At 34.6% G+C, this 23,529-nt stretch overlaps 5 protein-coding genes across 6 annotated transcripts; 3 read left to right on the forward strand and 2 right to left on the reverse strand.

Moving 5' to 3' along the window:
• The first annotated feature begins 1,128 nt into the window (after window positions 1-1,128).
• On the forward strand, window positions 1,129-5,210 carry LOC141676919 (protein Brevis radix-like 4). Of its 2 annotated transcripts, XR_012557226.1 has the most exons (6): window positions 1,129-1,485; window positions 1,831-2,204; window positions 3,837-3,975; window positions 4,135-4,526; window positions 4,655-4,897; window positions 5,093-5,210. XR_012557226.1 is itself a non-coding variant. In XM_074482639.1 (5 exons), exons 1-5 carry the CDS (start codon window positions 1,333-1,335, stop codon window positions 4,731-4,733), a joined length of 1,137 nt encoding a protein of 378 aa, XP_074338740.1. In that variant the 5' UTR covers window positions 1,129-1,332; the 3' UTR covers window positions 4,734-5,086. The 2 variants fall into 2 exon arrangements, 1 of the variants encoding a protein (XP_074338740.1); XM_074482639.1 differs by lacking the exon at window positions 5,093-5,210 and having other exon boundaries at window positions 4,655-5,086.
• Window positions 5,211-6,857: 1,647 nt separating this feature from the next.
• Window positions 6,858-8,200, forward strand: LOC141678067 (protein BIG GRAIN 1-like B). The gene has a single exon (XM_074484273.1). The coding sequence runs from the start codon at window positions 7,063-7,065 to the stop codon at window positions 8,062-8,064; it is 1,002 nt and encodes a 333-aa protein (XP_074340374.1). The 5' UTR covers window positions 6,858-7,062; the 3' UTR covers window positions 8,065-8,200.
• A 1,951-nt stretch (window positions 8,201-10,151) lies between these two features.
• LOC141679820 (uncharacterized) lies at window positions 10,152-10,720 on the forward strand. The gene has a single exon (XM_074486208.1). The coding sequence runs from the start codon at window positions 10,252-10,254 to the stop codon at window positions 10,612-10,614; it is 363 nt and encodes a 120-aa protein (XP_074342309.1). The 5' UTR covers window positions 10,152-10,251; the 3' UTR covers window positions 10,615-10,720.
• Window positions 10,258-14,196, reverse strand: LOC141679819 (replication protein A 70 kDa DNA-binding subunit A). Its single transcript, XM_074486207.1, has 2 exons — window positions 13,751-14,196; window positions 10,258-12,709 (listed from the first exon to the last, which is right to left on the reverse strand). The coding sequence occupies exons 1-2, from the start codon at window positions 14,005-14,007 to the stop codon at window positions 11,101-11,103; spliced, it is 1,866 nt and encodes a 621-aa protein (XP_074342308.1). The 5' UTR covers window positions 14,008-14,196; the 3' UTR covers window positions 10,258-11,100.
• Window positions 14,197-15,189: 993 nt separating this feature from the next.
• On the reverse strand, window positions 15,190-18,317 carry LOC141677440 (small ribosomal subunit protein uS3y-like). The gene is made up of 6 exons (XM_074483375.1): window positions 18,164-18,317; window positions 17,772-17,919; window positions 17,102-17,273; window positions 15,968-16,022; window positions 15,754-15,885; window positions 15,190-15,615 (listed from the first exon to the last, which is right to left on the reverse strand). The coding sequence occupies exons 1-6, from the start codon at window positions 18,191-18,193 to the stop codon at window positions 15,412-15,414; spliced, it is 741 nt and encodes a 246-aa protein (XP_074339476.1). The 5' UTR covers window positions 18,194-18,317; the 3' UTR covers window positions 15,190-15,411.
• Window positions 18,318-23,529: the final 5,212 nt, after the last annotated feature.

Genomic DNA, 23,529 nt, shown 5'->3' on the forward strand with positions numbered 1-23,529 from the left:
AATAGAATTATAGAGTAAGATTTCATAACTGATTTAATTCTTTTTAACCACATATTGATTCGATTCTTTTTAATCACATAACTATTGATTCAGGCCGGACTTTGCCTAAAAATATATGGTCCGTCGAGACCCGAAACCCGAACCGGGATCGGGCCAGGTTTTGACCGGGCCGGGCTTGACCGGATCAGGTCGGGCCAGATTTTCAGGTCCGGGATCTTTGTGCATCTCTATATCCAATGGCACGAACAAATTAAAGAGAGATTTATCATTATATTTTGGCGTGTTGCTTTGTTTGTACATATTTGCATGCACATCTGTTTGTATATCATGCCATATAACTACACTGAACTAATTCTTTACTACAGATATAACACTTTCTTTATTATTTTACCATCGACCAGGTCCTATCTTAGCGGTAAAAGTTGAGGTTTTGTATAAGATATGTCAATATTTTATAGTTTTACTATAATCTAGAGATGAATGTGATATACAATATGTCAATATTTTGTAGTTTTACAAGAGTCTACAGATGAACGTGATTCCTGTTAATCGATTGTTCAACCTATCTATCCGTTATAAATTTCTGTAAATAGGATTGATATTTATAAAAACATTTTTGTGAATGCATGGGTCACACATCTTTGGACTTTTTTGTTTTCCGAGAAAAATTATAGTGGATAGATGACTGTCAACAAGCGATTATTGTGGACAAACTTTCAACTTTCATAGATGAAATGTTGATCATAAACATACAAACGATGATGAAAAATTAAAAAAATCACGCTAATCCAAAATATTGAACCAAAATTTGACTCTCATACCGGACATGTCAGATTACCAAGATGTCATTTTAACGTTCGAGCTGGATAAGTGAATACGTTTTTCCCCTAAAATTAACATGTCAGGTACACTACTAAAACGGTCACCATGAGTCTATGACTATGACTATGACTGCATCAAAACAAAAATGCATACGAACTTTGAAAGTTTATACCTTTGCTATGTGATCTTAAAGTCCATCATAGTAGTACAAACTATAAATACAATGCCATGCTAGTAGTACAGTAGTATTTATAACAAAGATAAAAAATAAAGAGACAAGTTGGCTTTTAGTAGTTTAATGAGGGTAGGAAGAAAGCAAGGGAAAGGAATCTCCTCAGTGTGGCTTAAATTCAGGAACTCAAAACTTCTTTAAAGCAACTTCATTATCTTCACCATTCTGTCATATTAATTTTCTTCACACAAAAACTCCTGTCTTTGTACATGTTTATTATACCTACTCTATGTGGTCACAGTTGAAGAGGTCTAACTGCAGTGTGGTGATCTCAGAAAATGTTGACGTGCATGCCGCGTTCGAAACAGTCTGGTAGTGATGATGATCGTGATCAGAGTGTTGCTGGTGAAATGCAGCTTAAGTTTTCGGATAAAGTCCCGCCTGTTCATCCGAATAGTAAACATTTGTCCAGCAAAAGAATTGCTTCTCAGGTGTGTGTTAGTATAATTCATGTTTATTCCGTACTTGTCACAGTCCCGACTGAATTTCAAAAATCGCCATTCTTTAATATTAGCAAATTTTTTGTTAGAAGTTTTTGTCGAAAATAAATTTAATTAGTTTCCGCTCTGTATTTTAGAATTCTGGTTCTGCCTCTGTTTTAACGAAATTAGTATTTTGTTTGTTATAGTGAAAGTAGTATTTTGTTTCGATAGTTATAGTTTTCTTAATTTTGTTGTTGTGTTAGATTAATTTCCGCTCAATTTTTTATAATTCTGGTTTTGACACTGTTATAACGAAATTGGTATTTCGTTTTTTCAATTTTGTTGTTGTGTTAGATAAGGGAAATGGCACTGAAAGCATCAGGTGCATACAGGAGCTGCACTCCATGTACAGCTCCAGAAACTCAGCCTCAAAAAAGTTTTACGGAGTCTAAGTCGGGATCAGAGAAAATTCGGTGGTCTTACAGTCGAACAACGAGCTCGAATTCGAGCTCTGGCAGGGTATGGGGGAAGGAAATGGAGGCAAGGCTAAAAGGAATATCGACACCAGCGTCGACATTGTTTTCGACTAGCGGAAGGCGAGTAGAAACGGTGGTTTTAGAGGAGGAAAAAGAGCCAAAGGAGTGGGTTGCTCAGGTGGAGCCTGGTGTTCTTATTACTTTTGTCTCGCTTCCTCGTGGCGGTAATGACCTTAAACGTATTCGATTCAGGTATTTTTTTTAATTCGTATATACAGTTAAATCTCGATTAATTGGTATGCAACTTGCCAGATTATACTATAAACAATCACAAATTAACTACATAGACTATGCCTCATTTAAAATAATGGTTGCAGAGGAGCAAGACTAATAAATTTGTGTTTCTGGTTCGTCTAGTTTGTTTTTATATTTTCTTGGATTCCCTTTTCGGTTCACTATATTAGTAACATTAGTGATATTTGACATTTCCATTGTGCTTTGATTTCTAGCCCAAGCAATACTAGATGTTTACTAAGAATTGGTTTCTCATTTTCACAATTTGTCGTTTGTTAAATTTGTAAGCACTGTGTGAACTATCAAGTTTGTGTTGTACCTAAATGTCGAGAATAGTATTGGGTAAACGTTATTGTATGGAACTAACTAGTTCTCGTTTGAGTCATACCCTATATATTGGTAACTGGTATCCAGTAGAGACCGGAGGGAGGGGTCGAGGAGAGTCTCCGGCCCCCTTGTATTTCCAACAACTATTTTATGTTTCTCTTGCTGTAGGTAGGGTTGTTAATCCTCAACATAATGGAACATCATTGGTTTCTAATAGTGCTTAATGATAAAATATAAGGTGAAGACTCACATCTTAGTTGGTAAAATTTGACCTTAAACAGGAAATCATCCTATTCTATTGACTAGCCAGTGCAGAAAATCTGTAACAATTATTGTATAAAGCAAAGAAAAGTGAATTAGCTGCACAAATTCTCAATAACAACAATGGTTTGTATAATTATTTCGAAATGCATAAACATTTTAGAATTTGTGAGCGGGCCTGGTTTGATTGTGTTGGAATTGGCTTTTCCAGAGTGTGTGTTTGTCTTGTCGGGCTGGCTCTTGCTTTCCCTTTGAAAAATCATTACACGCCTTGTCATAGATTTGTCATATTGTTACTATTCTCAGTCATTTCATTTCAAGGCACAGATTTGAACAATATTTGTGGCTTAAATAGCTCAGTGATGACAAACTCTGAACATGAGTTCTGGTCAGTTTACTAGTAACAACAAGTACAGATGTTTTACTTTCCTATTTACCAGGACAGACAGAGCATCTGATACTGTGATTTTCACCATCTTGTTCTACAGGGATGATTAAGTATATTTCAAAAGTGTCGAGAAATTCTAAACATGTTGCGATTTTTTAGCATTAGCTGATGACCGGTGCCTTGAATTGAGTTTTTAAAGAATTCGATAGGTGATTGTTGTTATGATATAATCGCGGTATTTATGACTGAACTGAGACCCAAATTTCCTCTTCCACGAGTTTGATACTTCTAAGCAATGTCAATATACAGATTTGCATAAACGGAGGATCATTTTTAGCTTGTTAAAAACACTTCAAATATGAGAAGTTTGTTCTTTCTTCAGGAGTTGATCAGTTTCAACTTTTTGTATGGTCATTAGTTTAGTCGAGGATGATTGGACTCAATAATGCAAGACTAGTTAATGTTAATGGGGTTTGGTCCCTTCAGCACTAGCTTGTTAATAAGTAGTATTATCATTTAGTAGGTATACTTTCGTGATTACTGTCCCATTATAACTTGATTTAAGTTTTATGATCCGAACTAGACTTATGATTTGTGATCATCTGCCTTTTTAGTCGAGAAATTTTCAACAAATGGCAAGCTCAAAAGTGGTGGGCAGAGAACTGTGAGAAAGTAATCGAACTTTACAATGTCCAGAAGTTGAACAAGCAAGCGTTCCCTCTTCCAACCCCTCCAAGATCTGAAGATGATCAGGTGAGCTTCGGATTTAGCTAGCAAAATATTTTACCTTGAATTTGATTACATGTTGCGTTTGTACATAGCTTGTTTATCATCATGACCTTAACGAGTGTTTTGTACAGGTTCTTTAAGTTATAATACTTTTTCAGTAATGTGATTCTCTTTATTTGACAGACCTTAAAAATCGAATCTGTTCAAGACAGCCCTGTCACGCCACCCTTAGATAAAGAACGCCTTCCCCGCACTTTATTTCCAACGGGGATGGGGTACTCATCCTCAGATTCCTACGAACACCACTCTATGCATTCACGCAATAACAATGACTCGTGTGGACTTAATGCAACACCAAAACTCTCAAGCATTAGCGCCACAAAAACAGAAACATCCTCTATGGATGCTTCTGGAAGGACTAGCTCATCAAGAGATGTGGATGGATCTGGAGAGTTATCTATCAGCAATGCCAGTAATCTGGACACTGAATGGGTTGAGCAGGATGAACCAGGTGTTTACATTACAATCAGAGCCTTGGCTGGTGGTGCAAGGGAACTTAGGCGTGTCAGATTCAGGTTAGCCCTTTTATCATCTTGACGCCACAATTACACAATTATAACGTGATTTTTTAATCGTTAGTGTTATCAGAATAGATTATAACGCGAACTAAGGATCTTGAACTGTACTCACATGTCTTATTCAGCCGAGAAAAGTTTGGGGAGATGCATGCGAGACTGTGGTGGGAGGAAAACCGAGCCAGGGTGCATGAGCAGTATTTATGATCACCTTACAGCCTACAAGTCCAGTTAATTCTGGGTAGAGTAAAGTGAAGCATTGTGCCTGCACAGAGAGCTGTTCTTTCTCAGTATCACAACTTATGTTGTTACAGAAAGTCGCGAAAATGATATTCAACTACCTTTACTGTCTGTAGATTCATGGGGTTGAGGTATACCATATTTAAGTAGGATCCTCTTTTGAAAGAAGTTTAACCTTTGTAACTGCTTCAGATCATATGAATCAGAAAGGTTTTATAAATTTGGACATTCTTCTATAGCTCTCATGCTTAATCAAAAAATTATGGATGAAGCATTTACATGATAGTTTGTAAAACACTGACACTTTGTGTCATTGAAATTCAAAGATGCAGGTGTTCATGAGATAGTGGAGCCTTACTATGTTTTGAAGATATTCCAGAAATCATTAATTGAAGTTAATGTAGAAGGCACTGAAGCTGATGCTGTAACTCGTGTTAGCATGTACTCCCTCCGTGTTGTCGTGTTTGACTTTTCGGTGGTCAAATTGACTAATTTTTTTTCGAAAATTAGACGTCATCGGTTTATTATTTTAAAGTACTCCAGTACTTTAAAATTAGTACTAGGCCGCTTGACATTGTTGCAGATCACCCATTCTTATTTGTGATTACTTCCTCTGTTTTTTTTTATTCGTCGCTTTGACTTTTGCACGTATTTCAATGTGGTTTGACCGGCTAGTTAGAAATATGATTTTAATTTATTTATTTAATCAAAATATAAGTTGTCTACTTTTATTTACAAAAATAAAATTTTATAAATATTAATTTTAACTAGCCGGTCAAAACACATTAAAATGTGTGCAAAATTCAAAGCGACAAATAAAAAAAACAGAGGGAGCCGATAGAGTGCCACCGGAATTGTGCAGTTGATAGGACAGGTGCTTGATCCTGCACAAACTTAAAAGCCTGATAAGCTTAATTATTACTCCCTCCGTCCCTCCCAATTGTTATCGTTTCTGTGAGAGTGTCCGGCACGCATTTTAAGATGAAGAAAAAGTATAGTTCTATAACTTTTTTTAAAAATTTTATTTTTCTGAATAAAAGTTTAAACATTCTATTTTTATTCAGAAAAAGAAATTTTTTAAAAAAAATTATAGAACTATACTTTTTATTCATCTTAAAATGCGTGCCGGACACTCTCCCAGAAACGATAACAATTGGAAGGGACGGAGGGAGTATTATAACTAATGCGGATTAGTTAGGCCTAAGCTTTAGTAGCTACTAGCTAGTACTTGGTCAGATAATCGTTTGCAGCAGTGCTTTATGTTTGCGGTATTTATTCTGGATTAAAAATAGTTAACTGTACATTCAAATCGGCGTGGAAAAAGTCAAACGTCCTATATTTTGAAACAACGGGAATATTATTTGTAACTTTTTTTTGAAAAATATTATTTGTAATTTATTTGATCTTGAAACTGGTATTCTTTGAATTTGCAATTTTACAAAAATTTCTTGCTGTACGGGTCCCGGATAAAAGAATATTTACGAAAATTAAGAAATGAATCATTGATGCAGATTGAATATTCTCGAAAATAAATAATGGTATTTTTTATATTACTTTCTCAATCCCAATTCACTTGTCATTGTTGGATAACTCCATTAATTTTTTTTTTTGTGAATAGTATTTTAAGATTAAATTTTATATTCACAATGATTTTTTTTTTTAAAATTATTAATGAAACTATGCGATAAATGTAACTTAAAATTTGGGATGTACAAGTAATTTGGCCCCTATGAAGTATTTGTTTAGGACAAGCAAATATATATTCCTATTCCCTTAACTTTTTTCATATCCTTTTTTTTAATGTGAAAAAGGGAATAATATATCTCCTTTAAATGGGGTAGTAAAAAACTTGTCTTTTTTCAGATATCAGCTTTTACTTTAAATTACAAAATTGTACAGTGAGTTCATTTACCTTGGACCTAAGAAAAATTTGTACAATTTGAGTGTTGAATATATATCAACAAAAATGTAGACAAAAAATAGATGATCAGCCCCCACCTTACAAGGAATCACACTCACGCGTGGGTCTGCCCCCTTCTTTTATTATTTGTACACACTCCCTCCTTATATTATGTACACTTTCATGTGAACTCATAACTCTCCTTAGTTTGTAATGTGATTTGTCTTAATGTAGTTTGATGGATATGTCTAGCATGTTTCCAAAGTTAACTCGAGTTCTGATATCATGTTAAGTTATCGGTTCTCTGGAATGCAGTTTTCCGAGTTTCATTGTTAGTACAAAATACTATCCTTTCCCCTCTCATTTTTTGCTCAAGATTTTTTCTCTTAGGAAAACATGACTACATTTTCTGGAGAACAGAAGTATTTACGACGAAAAACGCCTTCATTTTCTTCGTCTCTTCTCGACTCGATTTACAGATCGATAGATGAGCCGTTGGGGAATGAAGAAGAGAAGAGAATGAGAAGGAAGCATGAGGTTGAGTATGAAGAAGAGGTTCCAAGTCTTAGACGAGCTATTATGGTAGAGAAATGGATAGAAGATCATGGAAAGAAAAACAGTAAAACTAGTAAACATTCTCTGAGGAATTCGAATGGCTCGAATTCTTCAGATTCCAGCTGCTGTGGCACCTTATTTTCCTCGTCTGATAATGAGTCCTCTGTCACAAGATCTTTGCAAAAATCGTCGTCTGTTCACACAATGCAGACACCAAAGCGCGAAAAGAAGTTCATTACCACGACAAAATCTAAAGCTTTGCGGATCTATAGTGAGTTAAAGAAGGTGAAACAACCTATTTCTCCAGGAGGTCGAATTACGAGGCTTTTGAACTCAATTTTCAGCTCAAAAACCATGAAGAAGCACAAGGAAAATGAGAATTCATGCTCAGTAACAAAATCACGATCACTTAAAGACTTGAGTACAAGTTCTTATGCAGCTTCATCATTATCGACAACTTGCTTGAGCAAAAGGCCTGGTAAAATAGATAGCAATGGCATGAAAAGGGCTGTGAAATTTAGCGCTGTTAGTGTGAATAAAGTCAGTGAAGATTGTAAGAAACAGAATGTTTACAAGGATGATCCGAGGATTGTGTCGTTTCCAGTCATTAGGAACCCGGAGAAGAAAAATTACAATGCAGTAGTCGCAGATGTTCCCAAGTACAGAGAAACATTCGATAAGGCTGATCATGAAGATTTTGAGGATGATAATGCAAGTTGTTCTAGCTCAGATCTGTTTGAGCTAGATAACATCGGGGTGAAAGTTTATGCAGAAGAGCTGCCTGTTTACGGAACTACTAAGCTTAAAATTAACAAGGCCATTGCAAATGGCTATGCTTTCTAGCTCATTCAGCTTAGTAATCTCTTGTCTTATGTTGATTTACTAATACTTGAAATTTTAAAGTTTTGTATGTTTTGAAGACATTCTTGGTTCTAAATGTTCTGGCTCATACCTTAGAATTTCAAGGTTTTTTTTTGCCTATCCCGACAGAAAGAAATAACATCGACATCCTCTTAATTTGATTAACGATACTTAACATGTAGCGTTCCCTGTGTGACTGGACTCTTTCTAGACGCGGAGTCTGTAAAGATGAAATAAGGGCAATGTGATTAACGTTACATGATCCGACAACATAACAGATTAGTAGTGTATCTAACAGTAGAGTTAGAATTTGGGGTTTAGTGGAGGCACAAGAAAGGAGACAGTGACCAGAGTAAGGAATCTCACAAGTCAAAAAATGAAAGATCAGGTATGATAACGCACATTCAAACTACTTTTTTTACCAATGAAAAAGTAGATTTTGCAAAATCACCACTTTTCCGCACAATATAGTTTTTCTAATAATTACTTGTCTATTCATTTTCCACACATCAATTCCCCTTGTTTTCTATGGTTGTTGGAGACTCCTCCCAAAGCAAAGGAGCTCCAACACTCAAAACACAACGGTTTGGGCATAGCTCTGATACCATGTTAAGTAACCGGTCATTCTAAAATCATCATAAGATAACAGAGAAAGACTCAACCTTGCATAAAAATAGCGAGGATGGTACATAGAGAAGAGCTATTTGGTCATTACGATGACATTTGTTAATTGCGAAATGTGATTATAAGAAACTTATTAAAGTGAGAGAGATTTAAATAATTTGGATGTTAAGCTCTTGTTTACTTGTTAACTAACATGATCATGTCGGTTCAATTATAATGTAGGTTGAGAAAGGAATATGGTGGAGATAGCACGTGCATATGAATTCATTTGTGTTATGCCAGAGTTTAAATTTATAATAGTGAAGGTACAATACAAAAGCCAGATGCCTCATCTAACGTACGGATAGAACAGAATAATCTGAGAACATGACAAACACAATGAAGGTTCATGTATGTTACACAATCCGAATAATATATACTTCATATCAGTTTAAGAGAGTATCCACCGCAGCCTCCTATTGAGGGAATGTTCACTCGATTTGGTTGCAAAGAACGAGAACTTGTAGTTTAATGCAGTAGAATTATGCAAGACAAATGACCTTGGTCTAGCTACTAGCGTTTAGCAGTATCTTTCTCGCTCTCTGTATATCTGAAATAGAGGGTTCAAGAGTTGCCTAAAAACAAAATGGGATGTCGGAGTATGTTCAATTAGGAAAAAAATTAGTCAAGTAGTTTATGTAAATGTGATGTGTGAGATTCAAATGCAAAGAGACAAATAGTTCAGATGACCACCTGGTGTTGTCTTTAGCTGTAACTTATATTCTGCAGTCTCTCCTGCTCAGACTTCGTAAAATGCCTTGGGATGAGGATCATATAACGAATGTATTCATCTGTTCGTGTCAAAACTCAAAACCAAAAACTCATTGAACAAATCAGCAGGTTATAAATTACCAGTCATATTAGTAAAAATCACTAAAATGATTGGATTATCATTAATATATGATTGCGATGAATTGTTAGCTGTATAACTGACTTATATTGGAGTGTTTGAGGACAATTCTGAACTGTCCGAGGATGTGCAAGAAAGCAGATAGTAACTGTACAGATTCAAATATAAAAAACAATCTATTGCTGACAGTTACAAGAACTCCTCACTTTTACCTTTGAAGTATTGAGTTTGGAAAACTTGAAAATCGAACAATTAATCTGACAATTTTTCGTTTTATTTTGAAAATGCTGAGACGTTTATACAGTAGTAAATAAATTTACCCTTTGCATTCTTGAAGTACACAAGGTGCACACAGAAAATGAATAACTCAATGGAAAAATCACCAAAAACAATAACAATTATCACATATATTTACACACAGGTAAAAGTATGATGAATGCAGAAATGGCAATGACAAGTGGATAACCTTATCTACCTTAGCAAAGTGGAGAAGTTGCCACCTAGGACAAAGATGCACTTGCAAAATCTTCCCAAATTTTCCACCTCCCATCACAATTGCTCCCTCTAATATCTATTTCCATCTATCAGAAACACTACCATCCATTCAACAAAGCTTAGAAACAAAAAACTGACAAACAGCAAAAGAGAGGATAGTAATGGCCTCTACTTCTGCAGTTTTCATGGCTATGCCAATAACAACTGCAAGCCAGAAGAAGATACCAAGCTCTGAAGCCTTCTTCAAGCCATTGCCGGTGAGGCCTTCAAAGGCAATGGTGGCATCAAAAGCTACCGTAAGTTTTAGAGTTAATGCTTCTTTGAAGGAGAAAGCAATCACAGGATTGACAGCTGCTGCACTTACTGCCTCAATGGTGGTACCAGATGTAGCCGAAGCTGCATCAGGTGTTTCACCATCGCTCAAGAACTTCCTGCTCAGCATCTCTGCTGGCGGAGTTGTACTGGTTGGGATTATAGGTGTTGTAATTGGTGTTTCCAATTTCGATCCTGTCAAGCGGGGCTGAGCTGCACTTCATCCAATGCATTCTTTTCTTTTCCTGTACCTCTTCATGTTGAACTGATAACTTATGTTATATATGTGTAACTAAGAACATTTGTTCATTGTGATTCTGCTGAAACGTGTATTTTTACAGCTCTGTTTAAACATGACTAATGTATACTCAAGGATACGAACTCACAGCATTCAACAGAGTAGAATCACATAGCAGGAATTCAAGTACGGTAAAAAGAGAACTCCAAGCTGTACATAAACAAAAGCAGTAAGAAGTTACAGAGCATGAGATATAAAATTGTAACAAAACCGCAGGCTGCAATCATCCTAAATCAAAATTGCACGTCAAACCAATATAGATAAAGTGGACATATTGTTCAAATTCTGTCTAAATATGACTCAATAGATAGTACAAACAGAACATAATGTCGTAATGAAACCTCATCATTTGTTCAATAACTTTTACTTAGATTGAAGCTAACTACATAGCTATGTAATTTTAGCGAGACTTTGGAATCAAATCAAGAAGGTATCTAGTTTCAGCAACATAATTGACCTTCTCTGCTTTGACAACTGTTATTTTCAACTTCTGCTCATCGCCATATAATTCCTCCTTGATTTTGAGCTTCAACATGAATTGTCTAAAAAGACCCTTCAACATACTTTGTGCAAACCGCTCATCATCCTGCTGTTCATGTTTAAGCAAATACAACTCTTTTGCTGAACAGCCTAAAATTTCTTCACCGGATTCCTGGAAAGCAGTCATCCATGTTAACCCAGAGTGATCCTGAACCTGGAGCTGAAGAAGGTATCTGTAATCACACTCATCAAATTCTTGATTACACCTGTCACATTGCCATCTAGAGCCTGACCGAGTCACTTTCTTATTACACTGTCTGTCCCCAATCATTAATGGGCAAGCTGTGTAGCAGAAATTATCTGTCTTAATAAAAGTGATATATGCCTTCACTGTGACCCAATCTGGCTTATCTGATCTACCGAGACCTTCATCCTTAATCTGTGACACAGTCTTACGTATCTCATTTCTCGATGCACCAGGCACTATGTCTTTAGAAATGGACTGAGAAGCAAGATCTTTTCCACCTCGATCAAACCACTGTCTCAAGTTGATAGCTTCTGGAGAATCTGGATTTATAAAGAGCTGGCTAGAAGAAATAGTCCCAATGGACTTGCCACTGAAGTCACTAACTTTCCCAGCCTTTATTGCTACAACAGGAAAAAATCCAGAATCAATCATTTCTTGCAGCTTTTGACCTTCCTTGTTGCAAAATTCACCCCACATAGTCAACTCCACACTCCTTCCAGATTGGTCCTTCAACTTCAGAATTCTTCTTTGAGTTTCCATGCCATTCTTTCTCAAGATTGGCACAGAAGGGTTCACAGATACCACAACACCTATAACATCTAAAATAGAATCATTCTCAGCATTTTCAATTTCACTAATAGGTCTAAAGGAGAACTGCTGTTGTGGTATTGAAGCATCTTCATCAGGACAAAGATCCACAGTAGAAGTGGCCTCCAAAAATATCTCCCATTCATTTTTAAGGTGGTTGAAGTTCTTTTTTGCAGGTTTTAAGCTGCCTTTTGATATCACATATACTTTTCCCACCTCAATGATATCATAAAACCGGTCAACAACGGCATTAAAGCAGGTCACGCGTATTTCTCCCCCATCAGAGTCAAGCAGATCAAAAGAAAAGACTTTCCCATCCCCCTTTGAATTGTTGTAGCGTCTAAGGTCTCCTTTAGCAGTAACTCTTGCTTTGATAGCCCATCGACCCTGGTAAGGATTTAAAGCAGCGATAGGAATAATGCGGGCAGGTGCTTCATTTTTCATGACTGTCCCTTGGTTCCTGTAATTTGGAGGTGGCTGATATGCAGGCTGAACAGTTGGACGGTAGCCCTGTGTATTACTATTTGGTGCACTCAGGCCACTATAGTTATTTCGCATACTTGGAATTGTGCTTCCAGAGGTTACATTAGGCATCGGTTTTTGAGCTGCTGAATCAGGTTCAGGAACATATTTTGGGTTCCCGATTATCTCACATTCTGGTATAATCGTTTCCATGGTCAGAACAACTATAATCCTGCAACAACGCATAAATCACCACAAACTGTAAAAGCATTGTCGACTATTATCAACTTTCAATAAGACATCGAGAACTTAGCCCAAGTCAAAGTAGGTTTCAAATATCTAGAAATCTAGGTAAGTTCAATAAACTCGATTTCAAATTAAATATTACAGATATGAAAAAAAAATCTTCACAATATAATTACTACGATATAAGCTAAAACCAAAAAACTAGATGTGGTAAAAGCTTTCTTATATATTCAAATCAAGTGATGAAACTACCAGCAATTTTAGAGTTTGTTATGCAAGTCTATGTTATACAAAAAAAATCTCAGCCAGTAGTGATGGTCTAGATACTAGAAAAGTCGTTCAAGTATTGAATCAACACCTCACTAGAAGAAACTGAATATTGCAGAGATTCCACAAACAGATACATATAATACGTCTACATTATGTACAATTGTATCACATTGTATCATAAACATTACTGCAATAATTAGTTGACTTGTTTTCAATCAAAACAGATACATACACGTGTATAATCGCGAACATAAAAGCATCATATGCAGTATATTCTATCATCATGTATAACTGTATCACATCGTATCACAAACATAACCACAACAATAACTACACTCGCATATATACTATAACAAAAAACATCAAAATAAACTATGACACAGAAGTCAAAGGTAATATTTCAGCTTAAAATACATACTGAGTACATTTATCAACCTATCGAGATTATTTACTTATCGAGGTTACTGTTTCTCGAAATTCTTTTACCATAGGTACATAAATTCGAGTGAGCAATGATAAACAACAAAGTAAAATAAATACAAAAATCATAGCTAACATTTCAAATTAACACACATATACCGTAAACCCTAGCCTCGAAACAGGAGAATTCTATTAATCTATCGCGATTATACATTTATCGAGGTTACTAATTTCTCGAGATTGTACCTTACATACAAAATTTCAATTAACAAAAACAAACATATATTCAATACAGAGAACGTTTTAATTTATGGAAGCGAGGTTTAGAAAAACGTACTTTCGATTATTAATGGTGTTACAGTTATAATTGATTAACTGAACAACAGATCCAACTACAACTCGACCGGTTGTGACTTGTTCATTGAGCTGACTTGCCAGCATTGCGTGCTGAGTCATCACGCCATCGGATATTATTAAACGGTAACGCCGCTGAGTACCGATGGGCCTGATCTCTAAGACTTGAACGAGTGGCTTGGCGTTCAAATCTCCGGCGTTAATCGCCGAGATTGCGTTCGGTGTCAGATTCACAGGCATCGCGAGAGAGAGAGAGAGATTGAGCGAGAGAGAGGGAGATGATGGAGAGAGAGAGAGAGAGATTGTGTGTGTGATTTGGGGGAAAATTCTAGGGCAAGTTTAGTGAAAAGTAATGAAGATGGCGCGGATTGTATCTATCCAAAAGGAAAAAATAACCATATTTCAAATGGATTACATCACGACCATTGAATGGGATGTGAAGAAAACAAAATAGTACTACTATGAAATAACAAAAAATATTTTTTCTTGGGAAAAAAATTAGGTTAGGATTTTTCTTGAATTTTATTTATTTTTAGTTTCAAACAACACCCAATCAATTGCTCACTAAGTTAAACTTTTAATTTAAGTTGAAAAATGTAGAGTTAAATGGATAAGCTTCGCATAGATTTCATTAGATTTTAAATTTTATTCATCGATAGATATGTTTAACGGAACCTACGATAATAATTGTATACTATCAGTGCATATATGTTATTAGATTTTAAATTTTATTCATCGGAATACATGTTTAACTGAACATACGATAATAATTGAATTTTCATCGATGACATTCTTTGTTCTGGCAAGAAAATCAAAATACAATGTACCAATTAAATGGCATAAATCTTATCGAGTTGCAAAAATAAGAACTATTGTATTTGCTATTTGGCAAATGTAGCTGACTTCTTTGCTTCGCTAGTCTGAATTCGAAAAAATCTTGTCGAGTTGTAAAAATGAGAACTACTGTATTTGCTATTTGGCAAACGTAGCTGGCCTCTTTGCTTCACCAGTCTGAATTCGAGATTCATGCGAGAGCTGGCCTTGCATAATTAACCAAGGTCACGAGATTCATGCACCACCTGCATACTTTCAGAAACAAATCATAGTCGAGTGATGGTAGTTGAAACTAATGTCTACAACCAAACAGCCAAGTTACATGGCTACTTTTTTTCCCTCATATTTTTAAAAAATATAAGTCAACCGCAAGTTCAATAGTTGCAGTGAACACAAAAATGTGAAAACTGAAGTTTTGATAATTTTGTAAATGGTCCAAAATATATAAATAATGTTACAGAGCTATGTAAAATCTTAACAATCCGCAACATACAGTTCAATAGATTCTTATACTAAATATCAGCAGGCCAATATTGGATTGTTGCCGCTAATTGCTATGCTGTTTCATTACTTTAAAACACAGCCAAATTTCAATCTCAACAATAAAAATGAAATATAAGTTGTAATAATAGGGGAAGAAAATAAAGTAAAAAAAAAAAACTTAACTCCTGGCTGAGTACTAGGTCCGAGATATCAAACACAATATTCCCACAAAATTAACAAAACTGGCTGACAAAAGAACACTTAGTATCCGCTGCTACAAGTAAATAACATTATATCAAAGATTCACAGCTTCCATGATAAAATGTTTTAAGCAACTGGGATCTGGCCGGGAATGGGTGAAGCACCGAGATCGATATCTGCTGGCACTATAGTGGTGGCAATAGGCTGACGATATTCTTCTTCCTCCTTTGGTGGATGAATGGTCACCAGATCTGGAAGAGGAGTCATTGGTCCCTGCTTTCCTTTAGGATCCCATGCAAGCATAATCTTAACCTTGATGCCGAGGACTCCCTGCATTAAAATATCCAAAGCAATTACAAAAAAATCATTACAACACTCAAGTATTAAAACTTCACTCAGTTGATACTGTATACTGCATGAGTATGTTTTCAGAAAAAAGCAACAAGTTTTAATGAAACACACACACACCTGTCTGAGAAGCACATGTCGAACGGCTGAGTCGATGTACTCTTTGACTGGCTGACCGGAAGAGATCATGTACCCATCCTTGAACTTCATGGACTTGGCACGTTGAGCCCTCAACTTTCCACTAACAATGACCTAGCAAATATAATAAAACATATAAATGCACAACACCAAAAATAGAATTCGTATGTAATTATCGGCAATTGCAAAAACACACCTCACAGCCCTTTGCTCCACTCTCCATGATGAATCTCAAAACACCATAACAAGCCCTGAAATAAATTATTACAATATGGTTATATAACATATGTAATTTGAATAGAAACAAAATAAAACTGCAAAATTTTTGAAGACAGATAAAAAAACTTGATTTCAGGGGACTGCAAAATTCACTAGTCACATAGAAGATTCTTGAATCATTTGTAACTATTTTTCAGTTAAAAAACTCACACTTCAAAGCAAAGAATTAATGAAAACAATTTTAAAAATGTAGCAAACCCAAGAATGAGTTAGTAAGCAAATTGCAAACTATCAAAAAAGAAATGGGTATGCTTTAGTTATAGTCATCTTCCGACACAAAGTCAAGGCACAAAAATAGCCAATCTGCTTTATAGATGACAAGACAGGTCCGATAAAAAGCACTTAATACTAAAAAAATAATTTAACAGAAGAATTGATAAACTGTACATAGCCCTGCCAAGACCCTATCTGCAATAAGCACGTGTCTAGTGAGAGGATCAAGGCAGGAAGGAAGGAGATTAATGTTGCCACCTTCCGACACAAGATTGGTACCAAAATATTCCAATTTGCTATGTAGGTGGTCATGCCCAGTACTTGTTTTGGATCAAGTTCCTCTAAATGTCTCAATAAAACAGCATAAATGATGTATTCAAGCTGTGCTAGCAGAATCTAGAAAAAGCAAGGCATTATGGTAACAAATTTGTAATGTTAAAGAGAAATTAGATATCTGAAGAAAGCAAGCCCAACAAGAGAGGCTGTCACGGAGCACTGGAAACTGATTAAACATATCCAAACAGAGAGATATAGAAACATGAAAATTAGTGTGAAACCCCTTGCCATAACACTCACTACGAATAATATTAATGTCATCCGCTTTGGACACAAAACTGTTAACTAATTGTTCAGATTTTCTTTATAGGTGACTATGCACATGCCATAAATTAACAGATTACTAAATCACAGCTCAACCAAATTTGTAAAAATAATCGCCAAGCTGTGCATTTTGCAGAGTTAAAATTAACATAAAGGCAAGATGTGCATTACCAATTAAAAATTATTATAGATAAAAGCATTTTAATTTTAACACAAGTCAAAGTCAAATTCAGGATACCTTCTGACAGCCAATCCTCCGAGAAGCTTGTATCGGAGAGACTCAGCCTGAGCAATAGCACATAGACCCCTGTTGTTCACCTTCTCAGCATAAAGCTCAACACTGTTCTCCGGGAACTTGAATCTTTTCTGTACAACAGATGTCAGCTCCCTGATCCTCCTTCCCTTCTCACCTACAATTACATTTCAATCAATTGAATAAATTCCTACCAATAAACAATCAGAAAAACCTAAAAACAATTACCAATCAATAAAATACAAATCATAACTCGACCAGCTTAATCCAGATACTATAATTACACTATGATACAATTACCAATCTAGCCTATATACTATGATTACACTATGATTTTCAAATAATTACAACATCAAAAATCAGAAATCAATTGGCACATACAAACTTGTAAACTAAATACACTGATTTAAAAAAACACAGCCTCCGAAAGTCAGAAATCAATTGGTGCATACATATTTGTATACTAAATACACTAATATTAAAAAAATACAGCATATAATCTGTTAGTACTGCACAAATACATTAAATTACGAGATATATTAGCATTAGACTATTAGTACAATGTTAAAAAATGCATTACACCTATTTTGTACCAACAAATAACATATTAATTTATCGAGATTTTACGATTACCGATTAAGAAATGAATACATACCGAGAACATTCTGAGTACGAGTAGCACGGATGATAATCTCAGTGCGCATCGGAGTAACTCTAACTTCCACACCAGAGTATCCATCCTCAGCTAGCTCTCTTGTCAATACTTCGTTCAATTCAGCGAAAAACACTCCGTCAGCGACGAACTACAATCAAATCAATCCACAATTCAATCAACAAAAACAATCAATAAAACTAATTAATTGTGATTTCTCCATTTTTACTGCAATTCACCATTTTAATTAATCAAAAACTAACTTATAACTATACAATTGATAATTTTCGTCTTTTTAATATCAATCTCTCTCTCTCTGGCTCTCTCTCGGTCTCTCTCTCTCTCTCTCTGTGAAAATGATGTGCGAAAAATATTGGATACGAGAAGAAACTGACCTTTCGCTTTTTGCTCAACTGAGTCGCCATGTTGAAACGAGTTACTGAGTTAGATCGGAACGAGATGCTTTAGCTTTGATGTTGCTCTGCAAATGAACGCCTCTAAATTGTGCTAGGGTTTTGTTTATGTCTATCCTGTGAATATATATGTTGTAAGCTTCTAGGGTTTGTGATCTACGGCTGAGATTGAGTTTGGATTTTTTGGGCTTTTTTACTCATTTTGGGCTCCGGGATGGATATAGTTGGTGATTTTAGTTTTGGTCCACTGAAGTTCGATATGGAGCCCAAATGTGGGGTTTTACTTTTTAATGTAGATGAATGATAAGAAACTTACAAGCTATTTACAGGCCCATGAGCCCATGACCCAAATGTTTTCCGTACATATTGCTTTTTACTAGCAAGTTACACGGAAATTTTTGACATATACTTACAAAATTACTTGAAAAAAAAATCTGTCAATTTTTAATATACTGACAATTTATAAAATTATTTAAGCAGCAAATGTAACATGTTTTCATATAATTATATTAAAAATTAAATATATATTGTGATCAAAGAATGTAAAAATCTATCATATTTAAAAGTTAACTAATATCCAAATTTTGACTTTATTTATAATAGGAAAAATTATAAAACTTTAATGTACCAAATATTTGTAAAAGGGAAAATCAATTTAAACATTAACTAAGATAGCTAAAAAATCGAAACGGATAAAACAAATATACATATCACAAATTATAAATCCAACCTAAACAAATCAAAAACCTTAATTACCAGATTAATAAGCCCTAAACAGTTTTTTTTTTTTAAAAAAAACTAACATTTTTCTTTACATTCTTACTCGAACATTATAGTTATTCTGGAATATATTTAGTTTTATCCAAAATAGGTGTATATTTTTATTAGTTATGTTGCAAGTGACTTATGTAACATATTCAAAGCCTCACTTAGGTTTTATGGCACATTCTACATTTTACATACTTGTAATTTTGTGAAATAATGTACTTGTTGATCTCTATAAGCCCATCAAGGTAGGTTTATAGGACTTATTTTAATTCTAGATTGTATTACGAGTTGACCTCAAATATTATCACTAGCACTTAATAATAGCTTGCATTATTTACTATATATTAAATTATGATAATACATGTGGTAAAGAATACTTAAACATATATATGGTTAAGTATATATCATGATATGTCAGCAGGAAAATAAGTATTACATCTCCAAAATTTGAGGTCTCTATATTAGTCATTGTGGTTGCGGACATGGATGGAGTTGCACCATCAAAATCAAATGCATCAATTGCATAAAAAATAATATTATTTAGAAGGATGTTATCATCATTAAGCTCAATTCTTAGTGTAATTTCCTTTCATGCAAAAGCAATTATTTGCGGAGGATATATTCATGGATCCTGCGTATTAAATTAGTACATATAAATTTAAGTTTTAAATGTAAAAGAATAAAATATTTATAACAAATAACATGTATACATATATGTGACAATACCCCAAAACCTCACATCCCTCTGCAATTAGTTTAGTTGTTGTTTTCCCCACCAAACGCTTAGCAGCACGATCAAAAAGAACAAAATTAAAAGTTTTCATACAATCTTCTGCAAGAAGTACTATCTTATACCTGCATTCATAAATTCAGAAGTTATGGAATTAACTTAATAAATATTAAGCATTAACCTGTTTTATTTTATAAATACTGTTATAAAATTGGTACAACCTTTTCTGCGAAATAAAGTAGTTTCTGCTACACTTTGAGCATCTGTATTTTCTTTGCAGCTTTGTAACTTCCCCAAAACAATCATTTTTGCTGCAGGTAAGATACCACCAACCATCATTGTCCTCCACATTCTTCACTTTCACTTTGCACAAGAAATTCATCTGCACAAATGGAATTTAATAGAACATACAAATTTTATAACAAATAATTGTGTTCATACGCTTGAAATTTCAAATTATAATATGAGAAACATTGTACGCATTCTTTATAAGTTAAAAAAATTACGGGCATGAAAGGACTAAAAAGAAACCTTAAGATAATCTGTTGCAGTCTTCTCACTCAGTTCCTTAAGCGTGACCATCTCAATCAAAGGCGCGTTGGAGATTTAAGATTTAGTCGATGATGATATTTTATTATCTGACAGAACATAACCTTCTTCGCAGAGCCTTAAATACATATTAAATTACATATTACATCTCCACACGTATACAAAATAATACAAGAAACTTAATTATTTTTTATCATAAAAGAAATCTAACCTCTGCATCATCTTATGTACAACATCGAAATCAAGATTTAGATATATCTTTGAGGCTGGCACGATGCTAATTTGAACAGAAGCTGAGACAAAATATATAGTACATATGAGATATGTGTTAAATTACAATATTCTATAAGTCTCTAATATAATAGGACTTACTGTGAAATATCTTGAGCTTGGTGGTTGTCAAAATAACTGTTATTCCCAAAATATCTAACAAGTAGAATTACAGAAGGGGGGTTGAATATAATTTTTGTTTTTTTTCAATATTTAGAACTTCTTACAAATATAAATATAACTGTGAATGAATATGCTTAGTGTCGATAAAAAATATTCACGTATTCAAACATAAAGTAAATAAATAAGGATGTTTAAAAACTTTCCGGTGGATTGTTATTTCCACCATATATATATATAAATGTAGAAGATCTCTGTGATGCAAGAAACACACAACTGCTTACAAGTGAATTTACAGAGAGAGAACTAAGAAATTCTTAACATATTATGCTTGATCTATTTCTCAGTTTTTTCAATCGATATTTTTCTATTTGCTACTCTTGGTTTATATATTACTAAGTTACATGTGAAAAAGATAAACTAATAAAACAAACTTGTCTAAGTCTAATCACATGTTTCTTGATTTCTCCATCCAGCATCTTTGTATTTCTTCAATTTAGCATGGAAATTGATATGCTTCTTGATCTTCATAATCCTGATTACAGACTGCCACATTCCTTTATGTATAATCAACCCATGTGAATGTCAAGTCACTATCAACTCTTATTTGAATTTGTTATCCGTCGAGACTCTGTTGGATCATCCGTCGAGACTCTATTTGATCATCCGTTGAATGAGACTTGGTCATCCGTCGAAGCCTTGTAGAAATATTCGTTGAATGTATTTCCATAGCAGTTGACTCAATTTCACTTATGTAAAATTACAAGGCATCTAATATATACAATTAGCCAACCTATTTTACATATCATTCTTGCAGTCAACATGACTTAGAATATCCTACAACTTCTAATTCTCTAAGATATTACAGTATACATGAATGTACTATAAAAACTTATTTAAACATAAGCTACTCTCTCAACGGATGACAGGTAAGATTATCCGTTGAGAGCTACAAACTCACTTAATTAAATCTACTAAGGTGTTTTGGTAGAATATCATCAAGCCTACAACATATTCCTAACAATCTCCCCCAATTTATGTCTACTAGAATTATAGGAAAAAATTTAGAGGGACTTGATGATAACAAAACACCCAAAAAAATAATTCAATAGCAAATAAAATGATAAGTGCTACAATTTTATTGAAAGTTGACAAAAGGAAGTTCACACAAGTCTTACAGGCTTTGTTCAAGGTGCTCCTCTAGTCTGAGCAAACTAATCTTTTCTCCTTGATTGTCTAGTATTTTTTCCCAGTATTTCACTGTTCTCTTCAACCTGGTGTTGGAGTTGTCTATAGAACTCAGATTCATCTTCATTTGATTGATCCAGCATCTCCTGCATTTTCTTGAGAGTTTCATTGCTTGATATATTTAGCTGTCTTCTAATCTGAAGAATCTTCTTGTGTTCTTTTCATATTTGAACTCCATTAACCAGTATGGCCTCAAGTGCACTCTATTTCCAGTGTAAGGAATAGTTAAGACTCTTGGTAGTGCACTTGGGTCTCTCCAGTTTTGTCTTATACTTTCAATTTTGTTGAGTATCTCCTTTTTAGCAACCACGGTGAATTCAAAGTTTTTCTTAATTGCAGAGAATACTTTCACCAAGACAGAGTAGCCTTCATTGAGAATCCTATGAAGAGGCCAAGTAAATTCCTTTCCACCCTTGTATCTGAACATTGGTCTTTCTGGGAGTCTTTTGTAAGCTTCAATAGCTCTCACTTCATCCAGCTCATCTAAGTAAAGATTTATGTCTGAAAACTCCTTTATGTCACAAATAAAGAGCTGATCTCCTTTATTGACTGTTGGCTTGGGTTTAGATAGGGTTTTGGATTTGAATGGGATAGACTTGACTGACTTGCTTGGTATGTTCCTTCTTCTTTTAGAGGTGATTGCACTACGGCATAGATTGTATTTTGCAACCCCAAGAAACCGTTATTAAAGGCCAAATAAGGCTTTTGTGACTCTTTTTCAGGGTTACAATTTTAGGCGTTGCAATAGAGTTTTTTGCAACCCCGGGGACACCCTATTGCAACCCTTGGTTATTCGTTACAGAAACATGCTATTGCAACACCAATGGGGTTGCAATAGGACTTGAAAAGTGTTACAACAGGTTTTGGGCTATCAGTACAATATTTGTGGGCCCCACATGTGGGGTATTGATGCAACCCTTTTGCAACATTTTTAAATATTTTTTGCAACATTTTTAGTGTTTTTTGCAACGTTTTTAGTGTTTTTTGCAACATTTTACACTGATTATTAGCAACACTATAAAGACCTATTGCAACGCTTTTACAAAAAAAATGCAAGGAATTATTTGTAAATTGGCATGCCCATAAATAAGACCATAGTCTTAAAACCAACACAATCAAGCAATCCACCAACCATAACATCAGTTATCACAAATAAACACAACTACCTTCACCATCACCATACTACCATCCCATATTACATGTTCATCTCATGAATTCCAAAAAATATAATACAAATTGAATTTACAAAAATAAATAATCTTGAACTATCAATTCTAGTAGCAGGGTCATGCGCCACATTCAATAGCTTCTTGTGGATAATAAAATCTTTTGCTCTCTCAACATTCTCGTCTAACGCATACTTGCAATCAAAATTTATCACATTCTACTCAATACTATTACAACATAAGCTAATTAAATAAATGCTAAGTTTATAAAAGATTAAGAAAAAGGTTTTAGATAAGGGGTCAGTGCTTTGCATAATCTTTCACTATGGAAGATTTACTTGCCTGATGAAAAGAATCAAACACATAAAAAAATATAACAGAGAAAACAAATTGCACAACTCAACTATGGAAGAAAAATGTCAGAACAAGAGCAGGTACACACAAGTACAGAAGGTTGTACAAAATGGAACACATTTAGTATTCTTATATTGCCTTAA

This window comes from Apium graveolens, chromosome 8 (assembly GCF_009905375.1).
Source record: "Apium graveolens cultivar Ventura chromosome 8, ASM990537v1, whole genome shotgun sequence".
In the NCBI taxonomy this organism is placed as follows: Eukaryota; Viridiplantae; Streptophyta; class Magnoliopsida; order Apiales; family Apiaceae; genus Apium; species Apium graveolens.

Coding starts and splice junctions, on each gene's coding strand:
- LOC141676919 (XM_074482639.1), top strand. CDS start 1,333: ATGTTGACGTGCATGCCGCGTTCGAAACAGTCTGGTAGTGATGATGAT. Junction 2,205..3,836: donor CTTAAACGTATTCGATTCAG/GTATTTTTTTTA, acceptor CTGCCTTTTTAG/TCGAGAAATTTTCAACAAAT. Junction 4,527..4,654: donor CTTAGGCGTGTCAGATTCAG/GTTAGCCCTTTT, acceptor TGTCTTATTCAG/CCGAGAAAAGTTTGGGGAGA.
- LOC141678067 (XM_074484273.1), top strand. CDS start 7,063: ATGACTACATTTTCTGGAGAACAGAAGTATTTACGACGAAAAACGCCT.
- LOC141679820 (XM_074486208.1), top strand. CDS start 10,252: ATGGCCTCTACTTCTGCAGTTTTCATGGCTATGCCAATAACAACTGCA.
- LOC141679819 (XM_074486207.1), bottom strand. CDS start 14,007: ATGCCTGTGAATCTGACACCGAACGCAATCTCGGCGATTAACGCCGGA. Junction 12,710..13,750: donor AACACCATTAATAATCGAAA/GTACGTTTTTCT, acceptor GCGTTGTTGCAG/GATTATAGTTGTTCTGACCA.
- LOC141677440 (XM_074483375.1), bottom strand. CDS start 18,193: ATGGCGACTCAGTTGAGCAAAAAGCGAAAG. Junction 17,920..18,163: donor AGTTGAGCAAAAAGCGAAAG/GTCAGTTTCTTC, acceptor ATTTGATTGTAG/TTCGTCGCTGACGGAGTGTT. Junction 15,886..15,967: donor GTGGAGCAAAGGGCTGTGAG/GTGTGTTTTTGC, acceptor TATATTTGCTAG/GTCATTGTTAGTGGAAAGTT.